Source organism: Macaca fascicularis, chromosome 19 (assembly GCF_037993035.2).
Source record: "Macaca fascicularis isolate 582-1 chromosome 19, T2T-MFA8v1.1".
In the NCBI taxonomy this organism is placed as follows: Eukaryota; Metazoa; Chordata; class Mammalia; order Primates; family Cercopithecidae; genus Macaca; species Macaca fascicularis.
In genome coordinates this window covers 14,968,644-14,996,485 of record NC_088393.1, presented here as the reverse complement: position 1 = coordinate 14,996,485, position 27,842 = coordinate 14,968,644, and the positions used below count along the sequence as shown (strand labels likewise).

General features: G+C 52.3%; 2 protein-coding genes across 9 annotated transcripts in view; one reads left to right on the top strand and one right to left on the bottom strand.

The window, feature by feature from the left end:
* The window catches only part of TECR (trans-2,3-enoyl-CoA reductase), a 36,473-nt gene extending 8,674 nt beyond the window's left edge, over positions 1-27,799 (bottom strand). For 4 of the 5 annotated variants that reach the window (XM_045380707.3, XM_045380709.3, XM_045380708.3 and 1 more), the window contains exon 1: positions 27,686-27,799. In XM_045380707.3, the coding sequence (XP_045236642.1) occupies positions 27,686-27,700 (15 nt within the window). In that variant the 5' untranslated portion in view covers positions 27,701-27,799. Of the gene's footprint in view, positions 1-14,110; positions 14,214-27,685 lie in introns of those variants that run through there. The other variant, XM_074026153.1, reaches the window with a different exon arrangement.
* The window catches only part of LOC123570344 (uncharacterized), a 34,584-nt gene that overhangs the window by 2,984 nt on the left and 3,758 nt on the right, over positions 1-27,842 (top strand). For 2 of the 4 annotated variants that reach the window (XR_006694486.3, XM_045380713.3), the window contains exons 2-3: positions 2,923-4,454; positions 6,718-6,834. Coding sequence is in view for 3 of the 4 variants with exons in the window: in XM_045380713.3 (XP_045236648.2) it covers positions 4,067-4,454; positions 6,718-6,834 (505 nt within the window). In the remaining variant the exon portion in view is untranslated. Of the gene's footprint in view, positions 1-2,922; positions 4,455-6,717; positions 6,835-7,009; positions 7,387-27,842 lie in introns of those variants that run through there. The other 2 variants (XM_045380711.3, XM_074026154.1) reach the window with 2 other exon arrangements.

The following is a 27,842-nucleotide window of genomic DNA, read 5'->3' as shown; positions in this document are numbered from 1 at the left end:
AAGAGGCGGAGACTGCGACGCTCTCCACTGCCCCCTTGTGGCCGCACAGCCTCACTCCCGCCTGCTGGAAGGGCGTCCGCCGCAGCCGGCTCAGGCACAGTCCCAAAGCCAATGTCAGGGAGGGAGACAGCTCTGGTGCAGAATGGGACCTTAACCCTGGCCCTGCCACCAGCCAAGAGAGTTCAGGGAGCCTGCATTCATGTATCCATTCATTCATTCCTGCCTCCCTCCATCCCACATCCCAGGCCCTGTTCCAGCTCCCGGGATATGGCAGTGAAAAACACCAAGCCGGCCTCTGGGGTTCATGGGACCTGAACTCTAGCCTGTGCGTGCTGGGGAAGTAGGGGGTGGGGGCGGACAGCCACTAGCATGTTTTGTCACCAAGAGTTGTGAACAAAACTAGAAGGTTGAGGGGGAGGTCAGATTTAGGTCAGATTTTTTTTTTTTGAGACAGAGTCTCCCTGTCGCCCAGACTGGAGTGCAGTGGCGCGATCTCGGCTCACTACAACCTCCGAGAGGATGGCCATTTTCAAGTGGTCAGGGGAGGCCTTTCTGAGAAAGGGGCATGTGAACAAAGGCCAGTAGACAGTGGGGGAACCAGTGCAGTCCAGGCAGAGGGAACAGTAAATGCCAAGGCCCTGAGGCTGCACTAGACCTAGCATGTCTGAACAGGAAGGAGGCCTGCGTGGCCTGAGCAGAGTGAGTCAGGGAGACAGTGGGAGGCGGTGAGGGCAGAAAGGTGATGTGGCGGTCTGTGCCACGGCTTTGTGGGCCATGGGGAGGACACTAAATTTTACTCTGAGTCAAGTGGCAGCCATAGAGGGTTCTTGAGCAGAGGAGGGATGAGACTTGGCTCAGGTTCAAGACTTGGCTTCCCCAGCTTTACCTGCTTGCCACTGTTGGGTGGAAGAGCCTGGAGGAGTGAGGGCAGGAGCTGGGAGCAAAGAGGGAGCTGCAGAGAGGTGAAAAGTAGGCTGGGCGCAGTGGCTTACACCTGGAATCCCAGCACTTTGGGAGGCTGAGACAGAAGGATCACTTAAGCCCAGGAGTTCAAGACCAGCTTGGGCAAAAGAGCAAGGCTCCACCTCTACAAAAATTATTTATAAAAATTAGCTGGGTCCGGCCAGGCGCGGTGGCTCGTGCCTGTAATTCCAGCACTTTGGGAGGCCGAGGCGGGCGGATCACAAGGTCAGGAGATCGAGACCATCCTGGCTAACACGGTGAAACCCCGTCTCTACTAAAAATACAAAAAATTAGCCGGGCATGATGGTGGGCGCCTGTAATTCCAGCTACTCAGGAGGGTGAGGCAGGAGAATGGCATGAAGCCGGGAAGCGGAGCTTGCAGTGAGCCGAGATTGCACCACTGCACTCCAGCCTGGGCGACAGAGCAAGACTTCGTCTCAAAAAAAAAAAAAAAAAAAAAAAAAAAAAAAAAAAAAAAAAAAAAAAAAAATTAGCTGGGTCTGGGCACGGTGGTTCATGCCTGTAATCCCAGCACTTTGGGAGGCTGAGGCAGGCAGATCACCTGAGTTCAGGAGTTTCAGATAAGCCTAACCAACATAGTGAAACCCCATCTCTACTAAAAATACAAAAATTAGCTGGATGGGGTGGCGCACACCTGTAATCCCAGCCACTTGAGAGACTGAGGCACAATGGGCACTTAAACCCAGGAGACGGCGGTTGTAGTGAGCTGAGATTGTGCCACTGCACTCCAGCCTGGGCAACAGAGTGAGACTCTGTCTAAAAATAATAATAAAAATGAATAAATAAAAATACAAAAGAAATAGCTGGGCATGGCAGTGGGTGCCTGTAATCCCAGCTACTCAGGAGGCTGAGGCGGGAGAATCGCTTGAACCCAGGAGGTGGAGGTTGCAGTGAGCCGAGATCGCACCACTGCACTCCAGCCTGGGCCACAGAGCAAGACCCTGTCTCAAAAAATAAAAATAAAAAATTAGCCAGGTGTGGTGGCTCGTACCTATAGTTCCACCTACTCCTCAGGGGCTGAGGCAGGAGAATGCTTAAGCCTAGGAGTTCAAGGCTGCAGTGAGCCATGATTGCATTACTGCACTCCAGCCTGGGTGACAAAGCAAGGCCCTGCCTCAGAAAAAAAAAAAAAAAAAAAAAGGTCAGGTGCAGTGGCTCACACGTATAATCCCAGCACTTTGGGAGGCTGAGGCAGGCGGATCACTAAGTCAAGAGATCAAGACCAGCCAGGCTAACATGGTGAAACCTCATCTCTACTGAAACTACAAAAATTAGCCGGGCGTGGTGGTGCATGCCTGTAGTCCTAGCTACTCAGGAGGCTGAGGCAGGAGAATTGCTTGAACCCAGGAGGCGGAGGTTGCAGTGAGCAGAGGTCGTGCCACTGCACTCCAGCCTGGGCGACACAGGAAGACTCCATCTCAAAAAAAAAACAAAAACAAAAACAAAAAAAAACAAAAACAAAAACCACACAAGGCAGAGACAAGCGGTGAAATTCGGGATTCTGGACAGACTATGGAGGTAAAGGCAAGATGGCCTGAGAGTGGAGTGGGTGTGGGATGAGAGCTACAGGGAAGGAGGGAGGAGCAGGCACCACCTGAGCCCAGGCTAGAAGAGCTGAGCCAGCAATTCCCGCCCACCCCCTGGAGGCGCAGCCCGCAGGCCTGGCACACACAACCAGGCACAGAAGGCCTCTGGAGCTTCGGCTTCCGCAGCTTCACAAACAGGCCAAGGCTGGTGCTTCCCAGTCCCCTCCCAGCTGTAAACAAGCAGGCTCAATGGCCTTGCTGGCGGCAGAGTCCACATCACAGGACCCAGCAAGGTGCCCGCCCGCCCTCTCAGCCCCAGACTAGGGGCAGACCTGGGCCAGATGGGGAGCTGGGATTCTGGGCCGGCCTCACCCACCATGGCTTATGAACCTGCAACTTCTGTGTGTCCTAGGACTCGACCTGCCCGATGGTGATGGGTGAGAACAGCTACCAACAGTTATTTCACATTCCCTGCCTGGGGCTGGAATTGCCGCAGCTTCCCAGACGTCTCTCCTACAGCGGCCGGAGGGGAGCAGGAACCATTAACTCCGTTTCACAGAAGAAGAGGCCAAGATCTAAGCAGTAAATCCCAGAGCCCAGAAGACCATGCGTGCATGTTCAAAGCCAGGCCATACCCCACCACACATGGGCCTCCAAGGCCCCCTCGCAGAGCTGATGCAGTGCCACACAGCCCACCTCTTGAGCTCAAAGCTCCAGCAGGCTCTCTCGGACCCCACAGGGGACTGCACTCCCTGGTAGGAAGCATCTTCTCCCAGGTCTGGGGCACAAGAGGCCTGGCTGGAGGTGCAACCCCTGGTCGGTGCAACCAGGGCCCCAAGTAAAGACACAAAGGGTCCGACAGGTCCTGCAGCTGGCCAGCCGGGCACTCACCATCCCTGTGCCGGGCACAAGCGCTGCTGCACTCATCGCCTGAGCTCCCTGTCCACGCAATGCCCAGCACAGAGGTCGGAGGCCTGGCCCGATCATGCCCAGAGCCAAGCCGGCCACCTCACCCCCATCACAAATGCAGAGACTCTGACACATTCATCTGGACCCCGGCTCAGCGGGTCGGCCCCCTCGGCTCCCTTTCCTTCCCACTTCCAGAAATATCAAGTCAACCTGCTAATGCCAGGATGGCTGAGAAGACCTAGGGCTCAGCTGCCAGGAACCCTGCACAGGCCACGCCTGCTCAGCCAGAAATACCACCTTCCCCAGTGGCCTCAGCATGTGACCTCATTTCTCAGCAGCACCCAGGGGTGGCCGCACCTGCCTCCCCGAGGCGCCACGGCAGAAGCAGAATGTCACCCGGAGTGGGGAGGAACCCTGAGAGACGCTGACCTCCCACTCCCAGGCCCCTGGACCACTCTGCTCCTGTCTCCCACCCGTGCTGGCAAGTCGAGAGGTGCCAGGGTCTCAATGCCAATGTCCCTAGGCTCTTGGATCTGAGACCAGGGTCAGGTGCAGAGACAGCGGTAGCCCGGGGCCCCGAGAAGCTGGAGTTGCTATTCCCACCCAGCGGAGCCCCAAGAGAGCAGGGAGCAATCCAGCCTTGGAGGATGGTCCTCGGACGCACGAGCTCCCGGCTTGCGCAATGCAGCCACAGGAGTCGGAGGACGAATATGGCACAGGACAAACACAACGGGAAGTCGGAAAACCTGGGTCTCAGCCCTGGGCCTGCCCCCATTCTCCGTGGCACCCATGGCCTACGCCCCCTCCCTGGGGCTGTGCCCTCAGGCCTCCGAGGAGCACTGGCCCACGCAGAGCGGCGCTGCTCTGGCCTGTTTCATTCAGATGTGCCACCAGCAGTGACATCTATCAGATGCTCACCCCGTACCTGGGGCTGTGCTGAGACCGCCACCCAGGCCTCACCCAGGCAAAGGACTGTGATGCCTGTTAAGTGGCTCGGAAAACTGGGGCTTGGGAACGAGGAAGCCCTTGCCCGAGGTAAGTAGCCTGCAAGTGCCAATGTAAGTGTCCACCCAGCTTGCTCAGGCCCAAAAGCTCCTACAATAAAATAACGCCTCCGTTCTAGAGAACAGGGCTACGTGCAACAGAGAAAGGAAACGGCAGGCCGGGCGCGGTGACTCACGCCTATAATCCCAGCACTCTGGGAGGCCAGTCTGGGAGGATTGCTTGAGCTCAGGTGGTCAAGGCTGCAGTGACCTATCGTTGCACCACTGCGCTCCAGCCTGGGGGACAGAAGCCATGCTATCTCAAAAAAAAAAAGAAAAAGAAAAAGGCCGGGCACAGTGGCTCACACCTGTAATCTCAACACTTTGGAAGGCCAGGGTAGGTGAATTGCTTGAGCCCAGGAGGTCAAAGCTGCAGTGAGCTATGACTGCACCACTGACTGTACTCCAGCCTGGGCGACAGATGAGACCCTATCTCAAAAAAAAAGAAAGGCCAGGCACGGTGGCTCACACCTGTAATCCCAGCACTTTAGGACGCCGAGGGGGGCGGATCATGGGGTCAGGAGATCGAGACTATCCTGGCTAACACAGTGAAACCCCATCTTTACTAAAAACACAAAAAATTAGCCGAGCGTGGTGGCGGGCGCCTGTGGTCCCAGCTACTCGGGAGGCTGAGGCGGGAGAATCGCTTGAACCTGGGGGCGGAGGTTTCAGTAAGTGTGAGATCACGCCACTGAACTCTAGCCTGGGAGACACAGCAAGACTCTGTCCAACGAAAAAAAAAAATGGAAAGGAAGAGAGGAAGAGAAAGAAAGAAAGAAAGAGAGAGAGAGAGAGCAAGGAAGGAAGGAAGGAAGGAAGGAAGGAAGGAAGGAAGGAAGGAAGGAAGGAAGGAAGGAAGGAAGGAAGGAAGGAAGGAAGGAAGGAAGGAGAGAAAGAAAGGGAAGGAAGGAAGGAGAGAAAGAAAGAGAAGGAAGGAAGGAGAGAAAGAAAGAAGGAAGGAAGGAGAAAAGAAAGAGAAGGGAGGGAGGGAAAGAAAGGAAGAAAGAGAGAGGAAGAAAGGAAGAAATAAAGAAATAAGGGTAAAACCAAAAAAAAAAAAAAAAAAAAAAAAACACCACCACCACCCTGCATGCAATCCTCCAGCAGACAGAGGACTGAGCCTCTGGCTGGCCTGAGGACCCAGCCCGCTGGCCTCTGCCCCACAGCCTCACACAGCCAGGCTGTACCAGAGCAGAAGGGCTATCACCAACTCATACCACAGCGGGGCCCAGGCAGGGTTTACAGCTGGGCAATGCCTCCTGCATGCTTTCCTGTCACAAACTAAGACCGTCAATGGGCCTGGAAAAGCAGGGGCATGTCCTCAATGCTGACTGAGAGGCACTGCCACAGGGGGCGGTGTCAGACCTGCCTTGCCTGTCTGCTTCTCCAATTAGTAAATGGGTGTGCCTGCAAGAGGATCTAACACAGGGACTGCTTATGAATTAGGGAATTCCTGCAGCCTGGGCAACATGTCACAACTCTGTCTCTTACACAAAATATAATAATTGGCCAGGTGCGGTGGCTCATGCCTGTAATCCCAGTACGCTGGGAAGCCGCGGCAGGTGGATCACCTGAGGTCAGGAGTTCGAGACTAGCCTGGCCAACATGGTGAAACCCTGTCTCTATAAAAATTAGCCAGGCATAGTGGTATGTGCCTGTAGTCCCGGCTACTTGGGAGGGTGAGACAGAAGAATTACATGAACCCAGGAGGTGGAGGTTGCAGTGAGCTGAGATCATGCCACCACATTCCAGCCTGGGCAACAGAGCAAGACTCCGTCTAAAAAAAAAAAAATTGGGCCGGGCGCGGTGGCTCAAGCCTGTAATCCCAGCACTTTGGGAGGCCGAGACGGGCAGATCACGAGGTCAGAAGATCGAGACCATCCTGGCCAATACGGTGAAACCCCATCTCTACTAAAAAATGCAAAAAACTAGCCGGGCGAGGTGGCGGGCGCCTGTAGTCCCAGCTACTCGAGAGGCTGAGGCAGGAGAATGGCGTAAACCCGGGAGGTGGAGCTTGCAGTGAGCTGAGATCCGGCCACTGCACTCCAGCCTGGGCGACAGAGCGAGACTCCGTCTCAAAAAAAAAAAAAAAAAATTGATGCTCCTGGCCACTGGGGCCAGCCCTCAAGGAGCTCCAGTGCAAGAACCAACCACCCAACTCCCCGGGTCCCAGACCCCCGGGGAATGGTACAGAACTGCATCCCTGCACCCACGGCTGGGTGGCAGTTGGTGACCACATCCGGGTCTCTCTCCAGCTCAGGGCAGGAAGGCGCTGTCGGACCAGGAAGCTGGAAGGGGGCCAGAGGCTGAGCCCTGCGGACACAAACTGACTGAAGGAGCCAAGCCCCCCACTGCCCAAGTCCAGCAGACAGGTTAGTCCACCCCCATGAGCTCAGCTTGCCAAATAGCCTAGACTGGGATCTATGTGTCTGGCCTTATACAAGCGGCAGCAGCTACCACCACCCGCCCACTCACAACCAGCCAGGCACCGAGGCTCATCCTCAACACGAATCATCTCCTTTGCAATGTGTTCATCCTCTTTTGCAGATAAGGAAACTGAGGCTTGTTTGTTCACTGACACATGCCAGGCACTGTTAAGAACTTTGGGGTTCAGCTATAGAAGGAAAGACAAAAATCCTTGCTCGCATGAAACTGACATCTTAGCAAAGAAAGAATGACAATGAAATAAATCGCTGTGAGTAATATATTCAAACGTGACATGTGACATGGAAAGAAGAAAAAAAGGAAAGCGGACAGGGAGTGGCAGTCGATGGGGCCAGGTGTACAGTTTATTTTTTATTTATTTATTTTTTTTGAGACAGAGTCTCACTCTGTCACCCAGGCTGGAGTGCAGTGGCACAATCTCGGCTCACTGCAACCTCCGCCTGCCAGGTTCCAGTGATTCTTCTGCCTCAGCCTCCTGAGTAGCTGGGATTACAGGTGCATGCCACCATGCCCAGTTATTTTTGGACTTTTAGTAGAGATGGGGTTTCACCATGTTGGTCAGGCACGTATCAAACTCCTAACCTCGTGATCTGCATGCCTCGGCCTCCGCAAGTGCTGGGATTACAGGCATGAGCCACCGTGCCTGGCCTACAGTATTTTATAAAGTGGCCAAAAGCAGAGTGCAGGTCAGGTACACTGGCTCATGCCTGTAATCCCAGCACTTTGGGAGGCCAGGGCAGGAGGATCACTTGAGCCCAAGAGTTTGAGGCCAGGCTAGGCAACATAGCGAGACCACTATCTCTACAAAAACTATTAAAAACTTAGCCGGGTTAGGAGGCCGAGGGCAGATCACAAGGTCAGGAGTTCAAGACCAGCCTAGCCAAAATGGTGAAACCCCGTCTCTATGAAAAATACAAAAATTAGCTGGGCATGGTGGCACATGCCTGTAGTCCCAGCTACTTGGGAGGCTGAGGCAGGAGAACTGCTTGAACCCGGGAGGCGGAGGTTGTGTTGAGCCGAGATCGCGCCACTGCACCCTTAGCCTGGCAACAGAGTAAAGCTGCATCTCAAAAAAAAAAAAAAGTCCAATTAAAGGTTGTAGAAATAATTCTGTGAAGATAATGATGGCTTAGACAAAGGGGTCAGCAAACTACAGCCGAGAGGGCGACTCTGGTCTACTGCCGGCTTTTGAACAAATTAAAAATGGCTTTAACATTTGTTTTATCTTTTAAAAAATAAATGAGGTTTTTACCATTTTTAAGCGGGTGGAAAAGAAATCAAAGAAACCTATTTCATGACACGTGAAAATTAAATTCAATTTCGGTGGCCATAAATAGAGTTGTATTGAACGTGCCATGCTCACTGGATGACGTCTGTATGTGATATATTCATATATGGCTGCCACTGTAGTGGTATCACTGCCACTAAGATGTCTGAGATGGCTGGATGCGCAGGCTCATGCCTGTAATCCCAGCACTTTCAGGCCAAGGTGAGCAGATCACTTGAAATCAGGAGTTCGAGACCAGCCTGGCCAATATGGCGAACCCCTGTCTCTACTAAAATACAAAAATTAGCTGGGCGTGGTGATGCGCACCTGTAATCCCAGCTACTTGGGAGCCTGAGACAGGAGAATTGCTTGAACCCGGCAAGCGGAAGTTGCAGTGAGCTGAGATCGCACCACCGCACTCCAGCCTGGGCGACAGAGCAAAACTCCGTCCCAAAAAAAAAAAGAGAGACGGCAGAGATGAGTAGTGCTGCAGAGACCCTTAGGCAAAGCCTAAGATCTTTACTAGGTGGATTAAGTTTGCCAGCCCGTGGCTTAGGCCTGGTAACAGCAGTGAGGCTGATGCGAAGAGGTTAAATTCCAGAATGCTGAGCTTAGGGATGTGCTGACCTTTGGACATGAGGTATGAGAGAAAGAGCAGAGTCAAACAGCTTAGGGCCTGGGTAACAGGCCGGAACTGCCACAAACTGGGGTAGGGAAATGCAGGTTCAAGGGGAAAAATCAGAAGCTCCATTTTGGACATGTAAAGTTTGAAATGTCCATTAGGGTCAGGCATGGTGGCCCACACCTGTAATCTCAGCACTTTAGGACGCCAAGGGGGCGGATCATGGTGTCAGGAGATGGAGACTCTCCTGGCTAACACAGTGAAACCCCATCTTTACTGAGAACACAAAAAATTAGCCGAGCGTGGTGGCATGCGCCTGTAGTCCCAGCTACTTGGAGGCTGAGGCAGGAGAATCGCTTGAACCCGGGAGGTAGAGGTTGCAATGAGCTGAGATCACACCACTGCACTCCAGCCTGGGCGACAGAGCAAGACTCTGTCTCAAAAAAAAAAAAGAAATGCCCATTAAACATCCACATGGTTGGGAGGCCATGGCAGGAGGATCCCTTGAGGCCCACAGTCCAAGACCCAAAACCAACCTGGGCAACATCACAAGACCCCCATCTCTACCAAAATTAAACAAAAGTAGCCGGCTGTAGGTGGCATGCACCTGTAGTCCCAGCTGCTTAGGAGGCTGAGGCAGGAGTACTGCTTAAGCCCAGGAGGCCCAAGCTGCAGTGAACTATAATAGCACCATTGCATTCCAACCTGGGTGACAGAATGAGACCCTGACTCAAAAAAATATACATATTAGGCCAGGCACGGTGGCTCACGCCTATAATCCCAGCACTTTGGGAGCCCAAGGCAGGTGGATTACCTGAGGTCAGGAGTTTGAGACCATCCTGGCCAACATGGTGAAAATCCATCTCTACTGAAAACACAAAAAATTAGCTGGGTGTGGTGACACACGCCTGTAGTCCCAGCTACTCCGGAGACTGAGGCACAAGAATCGCTTAAACCTGGGAGGCAGAGGTTGCAGTGAGCAGAGTTCATGCCACTGCACTCCAGCCTGGGCAACAGAGTGAGACTCTATCTCAAAAAACAGAAAATAAAATAGGCCGGGTGCGGTGGCTCATGTCTGTGATCCCAACACTTTGGCAGGCCGAGGCGGGCAGATCACAAGGTCAGGACATCGAGACCATCCTGGCTAACACAGTAAAAGCCCGTCTCTACTAAAAATACAAAAAACAAAAACAAAAAACCGGGCATGGTGGCGGGCACCTGTAGTCCCAGCTCCTCAGGAGGCTGAGGCAGGAGAATGGCATGAACCCGGGAGGCAGAGCTTGCAATGAGCTGAGATTGCGCCACTGCACTCCAGCCTGGGCGACAGAGCGAGACTCCATCTCAAAAAATAAATAAATAAATAATAAAATAAAATAATAAAAAATCCACATGGAGAGATCCAGTTCATTGAGAAGCACCAGCTGCCACCACCCTCCCATCCTGAATCAGACAGAAATATCTGAGTGTGCAAACTCAGTGCTCTGCAAACTTTTTGCTCCTAAAATAATTTTGCAAATGTTATATACACCCCCAACATTTTTAAGGTGACATCTAGTATTTTTTACCTAAGCTTTAAGAGTTGCCAAAGATGTCATTTTTGGCCTACTGTCGGTATTAAAATTTTTACATAAACATTTACAGGGCTCTGTTAAATCTATCTACAGAGTCTAAATGCTTTAGTAATTTGAACCCTACCATTATCCCTTTAAAAAAAAATAAGAGGCTATGAATAAGCTCTTTAACATTTGCTCTCTTTCTGCTTTGAAGTTGGTTTCTGTTCGCCTCCTTCATAGGATCTTATACTAATACATGTTTATGACTGAAGGTTAGCACTAATTACCCTATCACATTGAATTGAAATTTAATTTTTAGGCTGGGTGCAGTGGCTCATGCCTGTAATCCCAGCACTTTGGGAGGCCAAGGTGGGCAGATCACTTGAGGTCAGGAGTTTGAGACCAGCCTGGCCAACATAGTGAAACCCTGTTTCTACCAAAAATACTGAAACTAGCTGGGTGTAGTGGCGTGCATCTGTACAGTCCCAGCTACCTGGGAGGCTAAGATGGGAGAATGGCTTGAACCCGTCCTCAGAGGCAGAGGTTGCAGCAAGCCAAGACTGCGACACTGCACTCCAGGCAGGGCAACAGAGCAAGACTCCGTCTTAAAAAAAAAAAGAAAAAAAGAAATTTAATGTTTAAGAAATATTTCAGTGACCAAAGGTTCTAAGCATAAAAAGAAAACTCCAGGCTAGACATGGTAGTGCATGCACCCAGGTCGAGATAGTGAGAGCCCTGTTTCTATAATAAATAAATAAGAAAAAGAAAATTTCTTCAGGAGGTTGCTCACTACAACCTCTCCCTCCCGGGTTCAAGCAATTCTCCTGCCTCAGCCTCCCAAGTAGCCAGGATGACAAGCACGTGCCACTGTACCGGCAAATTTGTGTATTTTTAGTAGAGGCAGGGTTTCAGCATGTTGACCAAGCTGGTCTTGAACTCCTGACCTCAAGTGATGTGCCCACCTCGGCCTTCCAAAGTGTTGAAATTCCAGGTGTGAGCCACCGCACCTGGCCTAAGGTGGAGTTTTCTTAGAGCAAAAAAAAAATCCCAAATCTAGAATTACTTCCGAGTTAGATGCCCAAAAACTTTCACTGCGATCCACGATCGGAAATGTATGTAATGATTTCCCGGCTGAGTAGCCCCCTAGCCCCACCCCCATGATTTTTCTGAAAGCAGATTTGTGACCACCCCAGGTGCAGCAGGACTCGGTCCCCAGGGACGAGCTAGCCTGGATCACTCCCCCACCTTCCAGGCAGGTCCCCAAGAGTCAAGTGGCATGGAGGGCGTGACCTGGCCAGGGAGGGAGATCAGGGCCCCAACTCCTAGTCCAGCCATGTCCTGGGGGCTCCATGTGGCCCAGAGGAGCTCTGATCAAGCCTTAAATGGAATACTGAGCCACTCAGCTCTGCCTGAGGGCGGCTGCAATTACTTGCTGTGTTGTGACCCATTTCCAGTGTTCCTCGGGGACAGCAGGAAGAAGCCGGGGAACCCACACAGCCTTTTCCCAAGTCGCAGCCCTTTCCCAAGCACAGCAGGGAGGTACTTGTCACACGGAGACTTACAAAGGGCTCAACCGTGTGCATGGGTGTCTGTCACTCCCAAAAACCTTTTCTGCTAACTGTGCAGTTTGCAGTCGCCATACAAGCAAGCAACATGGACTGTGCCTCTTGCTGCGCCGGGCCTGCCTGTGCCAGCTGCTGGGCTCGGTGATGAATGGCAGTCAGGCGGGTCTACGTGTGACAGGAGCGTGCGGGCAGTGATCCAGGGGCCGGGATATGACAGTGTGCACGACTGAGAGAGGCCATCCCCCCCACCCCCCAGGCTTGCTGGTGCTCAATGGGACGTGAACAAAGCACCTATTACATAATACGGGGTCACGATGTACCAGGCGCTGTGGAGAGGAGACAGCAGGGCAGAGGGCCCAGAGGGCCACAGTGGGTGTGCCCGGGAAGGCCCTGCTGAGGAAATGGGATTTCAGCAGAGGGCCAGCATGAGGCTCCCTGGCGGGGAATGCAAAGGCCCTGAGGTAGCACAGAGCTTTGGGGAAGCGGGTGACACCCGAGGCTGGAACTGAGTAAACTGTAGGGGGAGCAGCTGAGCAGCAGGCTGGAGTGGAGCCAAGACAAGTGCTTTAGGTTTTACCCTTGAGCAATGAGGAATCGCTGGAGGGCCACAGGCTGCTTGGGTTTCTCAAAGAATCATCTCTGCTGGGGACAGACGAACAGTAGGGGAGCAAATGTGGCTTCGGAGACAGCGGTGAGAGGCTTGGAAACAACCCAGGGCAGAGCCTCAGGTGGCTTGGACCAGGGAGGGAATAGAGGAGGGAAGTAGTGAAAAGGACACCCTAGTTCCTAGATTCTGAGGTGTCACTGGTTCAAAACAAGCCACCTGCCGGGCGTGGTGGCTCATGTCTGTAATCCCAGCACTTTGGGAAACAGAGGCAGGAGGATCACTGGAGCCCGTGAGTTCAAGACCAGCCCAGGCAACATAGCAAGACCCTGTCTCTACAGAAAATTTTTAAATTAGCTGGGCGTGGTGGCACGCACCTGTGGTCTCAGCTACTTGGGAGGCTGGGGCACAAGAATCCCTTGAACCCAGGAGTTGGAGGTTGTAGGGAGCCGTGATCGTGCCACTGCACTCCAGCCTGGCTGACAGAGCGAGACCCTGTCTCAAAAAAAAAAAAAAAAAAAAAGGAATGGCCAAACTCCACAGCAGCAAAAGATGAGCCAGGTTCAAGGAAGAGCAGAACCCTCCACTACTGTCATCAAGGATATGCTATAAGCTCAGGACCCACGCTCAAAGCCAGACCTGCCAGTCCCGCAGAATGGCCGCACACCCTGAGATCATGCAAGCACCTTTGTCCTCATCAGCTGCAGTGACTTTTGAGGGCAGACATCAATTATGCGGCTGAACGCCTGAACCTGTCCCGTGCTTTGCTCTGTAGGACAGTGGCCTCTAACCAACATTCACATACTCATTCCACAAGTATCCGGAGACCCTCCCCAGGGCCAGGGGTTACAGGGTAGAGCCGGGAGCTTACACAAACATGCCTTATCAGAAGGTGCCAAGTGCCATGCGGAGAACTCAGACATGAGTGGTGACAAGGTGAGTGGTGACAAGGTGATGAGCACAGCCTGGCTGAGTCAGGGGCAGAGGCCTCTTGGAGGTATTTTGTCACATTCCGACCAAGACCACACAGCCAGCCTCTCCAGAAACCGTCCCCACACCAGTATTTGGATCGGGATTCTCCAGCTCTGTCCTCTGTGGATCCCCCACCCCTGGCTGGGAGACTTTGTTAAAACTATTCTCTGGGCCCGGCGCGTTGGCTCACGCCTGTAATCCTAGCACTTTGGGAGGCTGAGGCGGGAGGATCATTTGAGGTCAGGAATTCGAGACCAGCCTGGCCAACATGGTGAAACTCCGTCTCTACTAAAAATACAAAAATTAGCCGGGCGTGGTGGCGGGCGCCTGTAATCCCAGCTACTCAGGAGGCTGAGGCAGGAGAATCGCTTGAACCTGGGAGGCAGAGGTTGCAGTGAGCCAAGATTGTGTCATTGCACTCCAGCCTGGGCAACAAAGGGAGACTCCGCAGGGGTGGGGACGATTATCTGAAACAAGTAATATCCCAACAATACACTGTTTCCAACCATACATGTCTCCTCAGGAATTCCAGTATCTGCACACACACCCCCACCCCACCCTCTGCAATCCTCCAACCCCACCCAGCTCCTGAGAAACGTTCATTCAGCAGCTCCACCCACCTGCCCGCCTCCTGAGTTAGACACTTGAGGTGTGTCTGCAGGAACAGCTTCTCCCCACAAGGAGCCTCGAGGCTCAGCTCCCTGACTTCAGCCTGTTTCCAGAGGGTTCCTGAAGCCCCAGGGCTTGTGTTAACTTCCCACCCCCACCCCCAACTTGGCCCTCACCCTGAGGACAAGCCCAGTTCCCACGCTCCGGCCAGTGATCCCTGTTCACTTTCAAATGGGGGGGAAAAAAAAGAATTTAGAAAGACCCAGGAGACCGCACAAAGCCCTGCAGTCTCTCAGGCAGTCTGTGAGTGGCTGCCTCGGCTTACGTAAGAGCCTGGTTCGAGCAGGGACAGGGCCAGGTCAGTGTGACACAGCGACAGGGCCACAGAGAGGGCCTTCACACCTTGCAGGGCTGGGAAACACTCATGACCCACGTCCAGCCAACCATGGAACTGGGGTGAGTCGATCTGCTCCCGGTAAACCCCACACGCAATCCACGGTACGCTTCTCAGAATAAGGAGCAAGTGCTCTGTGCATTTTCACTACAAACACCATGGTGGCCGGGCACAGTGCCTCAACGCCTATAATCCCAACACTTTGGGAGGCCAAGGCGGGTGGATCACCTGAGGTCAGGAGTTCGAGACCACCCTAGCCAATAGAGCGAAACACCGTTTCTACTAAAAATAAAAAAATTAGCCGCGAGTGGTGCTGGACGCCTGTAATCCCAGCTACTCAGGAGGCAGAAGAATCGATTGAACCCAGGAGGCGGAGGTTGCAGTGAGCCGAGATTGCACCACTGCACTCCAGCCTGGACCACAAAAGTGAAACCCCATCTCAAAAACAAACAAACAAACAAACAAAATACACTATGAGGGTCCCCTAAGGATTTAAAAAATGAACTGCCCTCGGTAGGGAAACTTTTAGGTAAAATCAGCAGAATGTGGTCGGGCGTGGTGTCTCACACCTCTAATCCCAGCGCTTTAGGAGGTCAAGGCAGGAGGATCACTTGAGCCCAAAAGTCAGAGACCAGCCTGGGCAATATAGCAAGACCCCATCTCTACTAAAAACAATAATTCATAGGTAATTGAATAAAACAGGAAAGGGACTTTCATTGCCATCAAAATGAGGCAGGGCACAGTGGCTCACACCGGTAATCCCAGCACTTTGGAAGGCCGAGGTAGGCAGATCACTTGAGGTCAGGAGTTCGAAACCAGCCTGGCCAACATGGTGAAACCCTGTCTCTACTACAAATACAAAAAATAAGCCAGGCGTGGTGGCACATTAGCTGGTAATCCCAGCTAATCAGGAGGCTGAGGCAGGAGAATCGCTTGAACCCAGGAGGCGGAGATTGCAGTGACCCAAGATTGCGCCACTGCACTCCAGCCTGGGTGACAAGAGTGAAACTCCATCTCAAAAAAAAAATGAAATGAAGTCCACAGGTCTCTCTGGGTGGCTGCGAAGCCCTGCCCTGTCAGCCTCATCCCTCAACGTGGGACATCTGCAAACCCCGGGCTCCATGCCTCTGCACACACCACTCGGTTCCCTCTGCCTAGAACACCATTCTCCTCCCTGGCCCCTGGCCCCAAAGACCTCCACCTTCAGGTCTTGGCTTAAATGAAAAGATCTTGAGGGCAGAGAAAGTGGTTCATTCTTCCCAGGATTCTTAGCATTGATAAGAGGGGAAAAAACATGTTGGAACGGATGAACTAATGAATAAGTGATGGGCTGGAAAAGAGAGGCAGGGCCCCATGACGGGAAAAGGCCTGGACCAGCAGAACCTGCCGACAACCTGTGTGGTGAGGGGCAGGCCCCAGTGTTGTCTTGGCAGCTTCCATCTCAGAAGGGCCCCTGTGCCAGGAGGGTTGAGATGATGGGGAACAGGACAGCCACGGGCAGGATAGGCCCGGGGCTTGTGGCCAAGAGGCCAGAAGAAGCTGGTTTCCGGCCAGGCACGGTGGCACACACCTAGAATCCCAGAGCTTTGAGAGGCTGAGGCAGGAGATCACTTGAGCCAAGGAATTCAAGACCAGCCTGGGCAACATGGTAAGTCTGTGCCTCTACCAAAAAAATCCTTTAAAAATTAGCCAGGCACTGGCTGAGTATAATGGCTCATGCCTGTAATCCCAGCACTTCGGGAGGCCGAGGTGGGCAGATCACTTGAGCTCAGGAGTTCAAGACCAGCCTGGCCCACATGGTGAAACCCTGTTTCTACTAAAAATATCAAAATTAGCCATGTGTGGCCTGTAGTCCCAGTTACTCAGGAGGCTGAGGCAAAAGAATGGCTTGAAACCGGAAGGCGGAAGTTGCAGTGAGTCGAGATCATTCCACTGCACTACAGCCTGGGCAAAAGCAACACTCCATCTCAAAACATAAATTAAATAAATAAATAAAATAACACTCAGACATAGTGGTACATGCACCTGCAGTCCCAGCTACTTGGGAGGCCGAGGCGGGCAGATCACTTAAGATCAAGAATTCAAGGCCATCCTGGCCAACATGGTGAAACCTCAATACAAAAATACAAAAATTGTGGCCAGGCATGGTGGCTCATGCCTGTAATCCCAGCACTTTGGGAGGCCGAGGCAGGTGGATCACCTGTGGTCAGGAGCTCAAGACCAGTTTGGCCAACACAGTGAAACCCCATCTGTACTAAAAATACAAAAATTGCCCGGGAGCAGTGGCTCACGCCTGTAATCCCAGCACTTTGGGAGGCTGAGGCGGGCGGATCACAAGGTCAGGAGATCGAGACCATCCTGGCTAACACAGTGAAATCCCATCTCTACTAAAAATACAAAAAAATTAGGCAGGCGAGGCGGCATGCACCTGTAGTCCCAGCTGCTGGGGAGGCTGAGGCAGGAGAATGGCGTGAACCCAGGAGGCAGAGCTTGCAGTGAGCCGAGATTGCGCCACTGCACTCCAGCCTGGGTGACAGAGCAAGACTCTGTCTCAAAAAAAAATTAGGGGGGTATGGTGGTGGGCACCAGTAATCCCAGCTACTCAAAAGGCTGAGGCAGGAGAATGCTTGAAGCCCAGAGGTGGAGGTTGCAGAGAGCCAAGATCGCACCACTGCACTCCAGTCTAGGTGACAGAGCAAGACTCTGCCTCCAAAAAATATATTTTTTAATAAATAAATAAAAATACAAAAACTAACCCAGCCAGGCGTGGTGGCTCACGCCTGTAATCCCACACTTTCGGAGGCCGAGGCAGGCGGATCATCTGAGGTCAGGAGTTCAAGACCAGCCTGGCCAACATAGTGAAACCCCGTTTCTGCTAAACAATACAAAAAAAATTGGCCGGGCGCAGTGGCTCAAGCCTGTAATCTCAGCACTTTGGGAGGCCGAGACGGGCGGATCACGAGGTCAGGAGATCGAGACCATCCTGGCTAACCCGGTGAAACCCCGTCTCTACTAAAAAATACAAAAAAACTAGCCGGGCGAGGTGGCGGGCGCCTGTAGTCCCAGCTACTCGGGAGGCTGAGGCAGGAGAATGGCGTGAACCCGGGAGGTGGAGCTTGCAGTGAGCTGAGATCCGGCCACTGCACTCCAGCCTGGGTGACAGAGCAAGACTCCGTCTCAAAAAAAAAAAAAAAAAAAACTAGCCAGGCATGGTGGCGGGCACCTGTAGTCCCAGCTACTCAGGAGGCTGAGGCAGGAAAATCCCTTGAACCCGGGAGGTAGAGGTTGCAGTGAGACGAGATCCAACCACTGCACTCCAGCCTGGGCAACAGGGCAGGACTCCGTCTCAGAAAAAAAAAAAGAAAGAAAGAAAACGCAACCCAAGCCCAGAAGGGCTGCGAAGGAGATGAGCGGGGTGGCGGGGTGACAGGCAAGGGGATGGACTCTAGATTGGATGGCCAAGGAAGGTCTCTCTGGGGGACATGGAAGCTGAGTGCTCGGTAACAGGAAGGGCCAGGTGTGAGAAAAGCAGAAGGAAGGGCATCGGGGGCCGAGGGAACAGCATGTACTCAGGGCAGGAACGTGGCTTTGGGTATCTGCAGAGATGAAAGACAGTAGCGCAGTGACAAGTGAGGAAAGCAGGGGACAGATGACAAGCAGCCTCTGAGGGAGGGTTCTGAGTCATGGCACACTAAGATCCTCTCACTCACAGGCAAAAAGGCCTTCTGCCTGTGGCTGGGTGAGGGACAGCGAGCCAGGAGGGAGCAGGAACAGAAGCAGCATGCGCCTACTGAGGCAGCTGTGATAGGCAGCTGGTGGCTAGACTGTCTTCCAGCCTCCATTTCTGGGATGATTCTTTGTCATAAGAGATCAAAAACTGGCTCTGAGTGTGTTGTGACTTCCCCAAGGGTCTTCCTATGAGGAAAAAAAGAGCTGATCATCTCAAAATGTGACTTGTGGCCAGGTGCAGTGGCTCACGCCTGTAATCCCAGTACTTTCGGAGGCCGGGGCAGGCAGATAACGAGGTCAGGAGATTGAGACCATCCTGGCTAACACGGTGAAAACCCGTCTCTACTAAAAATGCAAAAAATGAGCCAGGCATGGTGGCGGGCGCCTGTAGTCCCAGCTACTCGGGAGGCTGAGGCAGGAGAATGGCGTGAACCTGGGAGGTGGAGCTTGCAGTGAGCCAAGATCGCATCAATGCACTCCAGCCTGGGCGACAGAGCGAGACTCTGTCACACACACAAAAAAAAAATGTGACTTGCATAGTGTGTGACATTATATCAAAACCGAGGCACTGGCATCTGGGTTTCTTCCTCTATCTTCTGGGCATATATTTGGCATCAGTCTGTCTCCTGGCACCTGGTGGACCTTCTTCATTAAGTTATGAGGCCTTTCTCAGCCAGGCGCAGTGGCGCGCCTGTAATCGCAGCACTTTGGGAGGCCGTGGCGGGTGGATCACGAGGCCCGGAGTTCAAGACCAGCCTGGCCAAGATGGTGAAACCCTGTCTCTACTAAAAATACAAAAATTAGCCAGGCACGGTGGCGCACGCCTGTAATCCCAGCTACCTGGGAGGCTAAGGCAGGAGAATCGTTTGAACCCAGGAAGCGGAGGTTGTAGTGAGCCGAGATTACGCCACTGCACTCCAGCCTGGTCACAGAGTGAGACTCCATCTCAAAAAAAACAAAAAAAAAAAGTTTTGAGGCCTTCCAAAGAGGTCAGATGCCAAAAGCATCTCAGGCAGCCCTGGGGATGCCGACCTGTCCTTACCTGCCTAACGTGGGTCCCTCTCTGCTTAATGATGTTTACCCTGCCTGTGGGCCACGAAGCCTGCTGGGAACTTCACACTCCCCCGCAGGCCTCCAGGTGTCCTTATCCTGGTCTCACAGGTGACAAAACTGAAGCTTAGGTTAAGTCACTGTCCCAAGGGCAGAGTGGGTGGCCTCCAAGTCCTTTACCACCACCACACGCTTCATTCTTCCCCCAGTGCACGACCCACAGCGAAGCCCACCCTGGTTCTAAAAGAATCCCAGCTCTGCTACCCACTAGCTGTGGACAAGTCGCTTCACCTTCTGCGTCTCAGTTTCTCCATCAGTCAAGTAGAGATAAGAACAGCATCTATTTCTTATGTTTAGTATGACAGTTAGATATGTTACTAGATAAGAAGCACTGACACTGCGGGGCGCCGTGGCTCATGCCTGTAATCCCAACATTTTGGGAGGCTGAGCTGGGCGGATCACCTGATGTCAGGCGTTTCAGACCAGCCTGGCCAACATGGTGAAACGCCGTGTCTACTAAAAATACAAAACCTAGCCGGGTGTGGTGGCACGCGCCTGTAATCCCAGCTACTCAGGAGGCTGAGGCAGGAGAACTGCTTGAACCCGGGAGGCGGAGGTTGCAGTGAGCCGAGATCACGCCATTGCACTCCAGCCTAGGGGACAAGAGCGAGACTTCGTCTCAAAAAAAGAAAAAAAAAGAAAACCCACTTAGAATTAAGCACTATATTCACCGTAATTTACTAGGACGATTACTATGTTCTGGCTACTGCGGGAAATGTCCCAGGTATTAAAATATTCTCAGCTGCCACTGTCAATATCAGCAAGAAGGTGTTAAGACTCGGCCTGAACTTGACCAACTAGCTCAAGGTCTCTGGCCTTTCTCACGCAGCCAGACTTGTCAGTGAAAGTGCAGGATTCCCGACCAAACCCAACCACCTTATCAGAGCTGCAAGGCCTTTCCAAGCACCGCCCTTACTCAAGGCTGTCAATCCTCCTCTGATCTCCTCAGGAACCAGTCAGTCCAGAGGGCTTTGCTGGGCCCAGCTGGTGGAGCCTCTAAACCCACCTGGGTGCGGCTGAAATAGCTACTCCACCTGGCACACACCAAAGCCCACCACTCATCCCGTCCCACTTTCTTGCTACTCGGTCCTGTCTCCCCCTCCCAGGTCTCACGGCTTTCTCCTTGCCCCGCCTCCTCTTCCTGATCCCCACCTCTTCCTCCACAGCCTCGCCTCCCCATCCCTGGCCCCGCCTCTCACATCCCGGCCCCGCCTCCTCCACCTCAGCCCTGCCCCTCCTCCTCCGGACCTGCCTCTTCCACCTCGGCCCTGCCTCCTCCTCCTCCTCAGGACACGCCTTTTCCTGCTCAGCTCTGCCTCCCACTCCTCGGGACCCGCCTCCCCCTCCTCGGCACCCGCCTCCCGCTCCTCCGCACCCTTCCCCTTCCTCAAGCCCCGCCTCCTCGGCCCCGCCTCCCCACATCTGCCCTACTGTGTCCAGAGGAGAGTAGGGTCACACTACTTGTCAAATGTTAGCTGCTGCAAGGTGCTGCACCAAGCTGAGGCTTTCCAGGCATGTATCTGCTCATCCAATGTTCACCAGACCAAGAACCCCTTCAAACAATAATAACCCTGGGATGCAGGGACAACTATCCCGGTCAATATGAACATCCGGCAGGAGACAGGAAGGGGCTTGGGCTGTAGCGCTTGCCACTTTCCGTGGTGTAAATACCCTACCTGTGACTTAGCGATGTCAGCCTGCTATCCCAGAACACTGAGTTGGGAAGATGCACACCATCAGACAATGTGAGCCGGGTCTCGCACACCGAGGTGTCATTTTATGGATGAAAAAGCTAGGTCAAGGCCAGCCGTGGGGGTTCACACCTGTAACCCCAACTCTTTGGGAGGTCAATGCGGGGGGATCACTTAAGGTCAGGAGTTCGAGACCAGCCTGGCCAATATGGTGAAACCCCATCTCTACTAAAAATACAAAAATTAGCCAGGCGTGGCGGTGGGTGCCTGTAAACCCAGCTACTCAGGAGACTGAGGCAGGAGAATCACTTGAACCCGGGAGGCAGAGGTTGCAGTGAGCCAAGATGGCACCACTGCACTCCAGCCTGGGCAACAGAGGGGGTACTCTGTCTCAGGAAAAAAAAAGAAAAATACAACTAGCTCAAGAGGCTAAAGAACTTGCCCATGGGCTCCAAACCTTGTCAGTGGCAGTTAAGCATATGAGCCCAGCACTGATCCAAAGCCCGCCGGCACTGCCACCTTCCCAGTATCAATCATCAATACTGCCCAACCCAAAGGGGAACTGGCCTGCAGCCCTGGAAAAGGCCGCCTTCTCTGGGTCTCAGGTCCCTCATCTGTAACTTTACAGAAGTTAAACAAGAAAAATTCCCTCAAGCCTGGGGCTCTGAGATTGAGTGCCTACAGCAGAGAAATTGCCTAAGTACAAAGCTACGTCCAGGGGAACAGAAGGGACTCCACCAGGAGAATCTGCCCAGTGAGTCACCATCTGCTCAAAGCAAGAAGCCTGCAGGAAAATCTGAAAAGCCTAAGATCCTCCCCAACCCCCTCAGGAATTTGGCCTGAGTCCGGCTAATATAGGAAAGGTCTTTATAGTTCACCACAGCTCAAGGCTCGCCACTTTCTGTTTTTTTGTTTTGTTTTTTTGAGACAGACTCACTCTGTTGCCCAGGCTGGAGTGCAGTGGCACAATCTCAGCTCACTGCAACCTCTGCCTCCCAGGTTCAAATGAATTCTCCTGCCTCAGTCTCCCGAGTACCTGTGATTACAGGTGCGCGCCATGATACCCTGCTAATTTTTATATTTTTATTGGAGATGGGGTTTTGCCATGTTGGCCAGGCTAGTCTCGAACTCCTGACCTCAGGTGATTCTCCTGCCTCAGCCTCCCAACGTGCTGGGATTATAAGCGTGAACCACAGCACCCAGCCAAGGCTCATCACTGTCAATCCTGCCTTTACTCCAAGGGGCAGCCCATCTGATTTTAGGACAGAGATCTTCTCCCAGCAGTCCACACTGACCCGCAGCACCTCACCCTCCCTTCAGGGATGCTCTGTCCTCTGAACATAGCAGGACAGCCACCAGCTGTCCTAGGACAGCATCAGCAGAGAAGCCATCAGCGTGGAGAAAACTAGAGTCAGACAAACCCAGGTTCAGCTCCCCAGCTTCCAGGCTCTGTGACCCTGACCAGCTGAGTTTACCTCTCTGAGCTTGAGCTGCATTATCTGTAAAGTGGAACACTAGTTCCCATCCGATCAGGTGCTAATAAGACTCACCCCTGGGCGAGGCGCGGTGGCTCACACCTATAATCCCAGCACTTTGGGACACCAAGGCAGGAGGATCGCTTGAGCCCAGGAGTTCGAGACCAGCCTGGACTAACATGGTGGAACCCCATCTCTACCAAAACTACAAAAATTAGCCGGGCGTGGTGGCATGCGCCTGTAATAACATCTACTTGGGAGGCTGAGGCAGGAAAATCACTTGAACTGGGGAGGTGGAAGTTGCAGTGAGCTGAGATCGCGCCACTGCACTCCAGCCTGGGTGACAGAGGGAGACTCCGTCTCAAAAAAAAAAAAAAAGCAAGCATCCTAAATGCGGGTTGTGGGGACCCCAAGAGGCTGAGGCTTCCTCACCTCTGGGTACTCGGCTGCGGGAAATAGGCAGCGACCTGAACAGCTGGAGGCTGAAGAGACTGATTTTCTCTGGAATTAACAGGCTCATTTACAAGATGTAGTAGCTGTTTTTCCAGCTGCTACTGGGCTCATTGCTTTGAGTCTCATCTGCAGTGGCAAAAACAGCAATAAAATACATACATACATACATACATACACACACACACACACACACACTACTGTGTCCTAGGATAAGCAGTTCGCTTACCGACCTAGCTCTGACCCCAAGACAATGCCAAGGCCTGCTCTGGCATTCTAAGAGGAGGGTTTCAGCCAAGGCCTGGAGGTGACCTGTTCTAGCTAGAGGCTTCACCTCAATCAGGCCACAGAATGGATAACTTTTCCTCTCAGATCAGATGAGATTTGGCAGTGATATGAGGCTACTATGGAAACAGCCACCAATCTCCCCTCCTGCTGGGATCCCAACTGCCATGATATCAGTCCTCAGCCAGACATTAATTCATTGTGTGACAGTCAGCACGTCCTGCACCCCTCTGGGCGTTACCTCTATCAACTGTAACTTGTACTTCATAATCTCCAAGGTCTCTCCAGGGACCAAAAAGTCTTTTGAAGGGGACTAACCTCTCAGTGGACAAGAGACTGCTTGAGGGTGGGAGGATGGATTTAGTCCCAAGCAGAAATAGATTCTTTTTTTTTTTTTTTTTCTGAGACAGAGTCTCGCTCTTGTCACCCAGGCTGGAGTGTAATGGCGCAATTTCAGCTCACTGCAACCTCCACCTCCCGAGTTCAAGTGATTCTCCTGCCTCAGCCTCCCAAGTAGCTGGAATTACAGGCGCCCACCACCACACCCGGCTAATTTTTGGTTTTTTGGTTTTTTTTGAGACGGAGTCTTGCTCTGTCTCCCAAGCTGGAGTGCAGTGGCGCGATCTCAGCTCACTGCAAGCTCCACCTCCCGGGTTCACGCCATTCTCCTGCCTCAGCCTCCCGAGTAGCTGGGACTATAGGCACCCACCACCACGCCCAGCTAATTTTTTGTATTTTTAGTAGAGACAGGGTTTCACCGTGTTAGCCAGGATGGTCTCGATCTCCTGACCTCATGATCCGCCCGCCTCAGCCTCCCAAAGTGCTGGGATTGCAGGTGTGAGCCACCGCGCCCGGCCTAATATGTGTATTTTTAGTGGAGATGGGGTTTCATTATGTTGGCTAGGCTGGTCTCGAACTCCTGACCTCACGTGATCTGCCCACCTTGGCCTCCCAAAGTGCTGGGATTACAGGCATAAGCCACTGTGCCCAGCTGAAATATATCCTTTATTTATTATTACCTTTTTAAAACGGAGTCTCGCTGTGTCACCCAGGCTGGAGTACAGTGGCGTGATCTTGGCTCACTGCAACTCCGCGTCCCAGGTTCAAGTGATTCTCATTCCTCAGCCTCTGAGCCAGTAGCTGGAACTACAGGCACGCGCCACCATGCCCAGCTAATTTTTTTGTTTTTAGTAGAGACGAGGTTTCACCATGTTGACTAGGCTGGTCTCGAACTCCTGATCTCAAGTGATTCACCCGCCTCAGCCTCCCAAAGTGCTGGGATTACAGGCATGAGCCACCTCGCCCGGCCAGAAATACATTCTTTGATGTAGATAAACCTTTTCTCAAATTGCTTGTTAAATGTGAGTGAAAGCATCTTTTCTATTTTTATTCATCTATAACAAACACACGCAGTTAAACTAATCTGCTTGCTATGCAATCCGCTAGGCCGGGAGACAACTGCTTCTCCCACCCAGAAGCCCTGTCGCTATCGCCTCCATGGGTACGTGGCAAAGGTTGGTAGAGAATAACAAAGAACACAGCAAAATATCCATTTATTATTTTCCTCCAAGGTCACTTTGAACAGTGAGTTTGAAGCTTCTCCGCCCTTTTTTTTTTCTTTTGAGACAGACTCTCACTCTCTTGTTCAAGCTGGAGTGTAGTGGCATGATCTCAGCTCACTGCAACCTCTGCCTCCAAGTAGCTGAGATTACAGGCGTGTGCCACAACACCCGGCTCAATTTTGTATTTTTAGTAGAGACGAGGTTTCTCCATGTTGGCCAGGCTGGTCTCGAACTCCTGACCTCAAGTGATCCAGCCACCTCAGCCTACCAAAGTGCTCAATTACAGGCATGAGCCACCATGCCCGGCCAAAGCTCCCCCTTCTTTCTGGGAGAGAAAAGGATTAAGTATGGTAGAGCATATTCTCCAGTCCAAGTCTTGGGCCTCAGGCTGTGCCCAGCTTCCTGAAACAAAAGCGCTCACCCCCAGGGTGCTCAGAGGCCTACTTTATCTGACTGTTAACTAGCAAAACTAAACCAGCTACATTTTGCAAAATGCCATATGGATGTTCCAAACTGCATGTTTCAAGCTGGACGTGGTAGCTTTTTTTTTTTTTTTTCTTGAAACAGGGTCTCTGTTGCCAAGGCTGGAGTGCAGTGGCCTGATTTCTGGGCTCACTGCAGCCTCAACCTCTTGGGCTCAAGCCATCCTCCTGCCTCAGCCTCCCGAGTAGCTGAGACTACAGTAGTGGGACTACAGGTTTAGACACAGAGTTTGAGAGGGGAATCCATATCAGAACTTTATTCTAGAATGAAAACGTAAATGACATATTAGAGATTATTGAATACAAACCTCCTCATTGTTGATACCATGTCAAAAATTACAGGATTTCTGAGTTAAAGGCTTCTAAGGGGCCAGGCACAGGGGCTCACGCCTGTAATCCCAGGACTTTGAGAGGCCAAGGTGGGTGGATCACCTGAGGTCGGGGGTTCGAGACCAGCCTGACCAACATGGAGAAACCCCGTCTCTACTAAAAATACAAAATTAGCCAGGCTTGGTGGCTCATGCTTGTAATTCCGGCTACTCAGGAGGCTGAGGCAGGAGAATCACTTGAACCTGGGAGGTGAAGGTTACTTGAACCTGGAAGGTGGAGGTTGCAGTGAGCCGAGATCACGCCACTGCACTCCAGCCTGCACAACAAGAGTGAAACTCTGTCTAAAAACAAAAAACAAAAAACAAAGGCTTCAAAGGATTGTGGGTAAATTTCCAGAAATAACAACAATAAAGAGGGCAGGGAGTAGAGGTAGTAATATTCAACTTGTGAATAAAAACAGCCAAGCGTGCTACCTCACACCTGTAATCCCACTACTTTGGGAGGCCGAGGCGGGCGAATCACTTGAGGTCAGGAGTTTGAGGCCAGCCTGGCCAACATGGTGAAACCCCCGTCTCTACTAAAAATACAAAAAATTAGCCGGGCATGGTGGCAGGCACCTGTAATCCTAGCTATTCGGGAGGCCGAGGCAGGAGAATCACTTAAACCCAGAAGGCGGAGGTTGCAGTGGGCCAAGATCGCGCCATTGCACTCCAGCCCGGGCAATAAGACCGAAACTCTGTCTCCAGAAAGAAAAAAAAAAAAAAAAATTCCTTCTACGTATCCAGGGTACCTAGAGTAGTCAATTCATTGAGACGGAAAGCAGAAGGGTGGTTGCCAGAGGCGGAGGTGAAGAGGAATGGGGAATTAGAATTTAATGGCTACACCTTCTGTTTTGCAAGATGCAAAGAGTTCTGGAGATGGGTGGTGGGGATGGTTGTACAACAACGTGAATGTTCTTAATGCCACTGAACTGTACACTTAAACATAGTTAAGATGGTAACTTTTATGTGTATTTTGCCAGAATTTTTTAAAGTGGAGGGGAAGTGAGAAACAAGAAATCGCTCGACCTGCTGTTTTTCGTTTGAGGACCAGCATGGCATAGTGGCTAGGAACTAAGACCTTGGCGTCCTGAGTTCTCCTATCTGTTTTGCATTTACTAGCAAGGGGCCTCTGAACAAGTCACTTGATATCTCTGAGACTTTATTCATCCTTACAAACAGGAGTAATAATAGTTCTTATACAAGGTAACAGAATCTCACCAGCACAACAGTAAGCACTTGCTAAATTGTTCTTACTTTGAATTCTGGTAACAAATTTTATTATTTGATGATAGTTACTTAAAAGTCAGCAATAATTCAGGGACAATTGGTTGAATTATTAATATCATATTATCATCTAGGGCGATAAGCACATCAAACGGCTTCGTTTTAGGGGAAAAAGTGACCCAAGTTAGGAGTCAGAAGACATGGGCTTCAAGAGTGGCTGTGCGTGGTAGATTTCTGCTTGATGACACCCAAGGGTTGACGGAGATGACCTTAGATAACCAGAAAGCAAGATCGGCTTCGCTGCTCTGCGAAAGCCAGCAGTGGAGCTGCACCTCCCTCACCGCCTAAGTCTCCCGGGAACGTCCCGGGCGAGGGAAGGGGTCCAAAGGTCGTACATAAAGACTGATTGCAAAGCCCCTTCCTACGCTGGTGGCGGCAGCGTGGCGCAAGATTTGTGCAAGACTCCCTCGGATTGGGAGCAAGGGTCCCGCACCTTCGTGGCTTCCATGACAAAGTCTGCAACTCAGCCCGCCGGGGGAGCTACAAGGAACCTGCAAGCGTCCCAGCCCCTGCAGAGACCCCCCAAAAAAAGCACCCCCAAAACAGCCTGGGTTGCAGATTTATAAATACCTCCTCCGCACATGCGCATTGGAATTTACGAGTGGCCGGGGGCGCAACGCTTGCCCACTGCGCCTGCGCCGTCCGACTCTTCCTTCGGGGCACAGGACCAGAAAGTGGGGTCCCGTGGTCCCGCAAAGAAGGAAAAAGAATGGGTCAGCAGTGGCCACACGGTCCCTGTTTCTCGCTTCTTACCTCGTAGTGCTTCATGGCTCCCTCCCACGGCGGCTACTGCTCCGCGGCTGCTGCTGCCGAACTGCGCGGCACAGGACAGGATACCCAGAGCGCTCGCGACCGCTGCGCTAGACTAAACGCGGCTGTGCGTCCGCCCCGCCCCTCCCGGCCGCGCGCG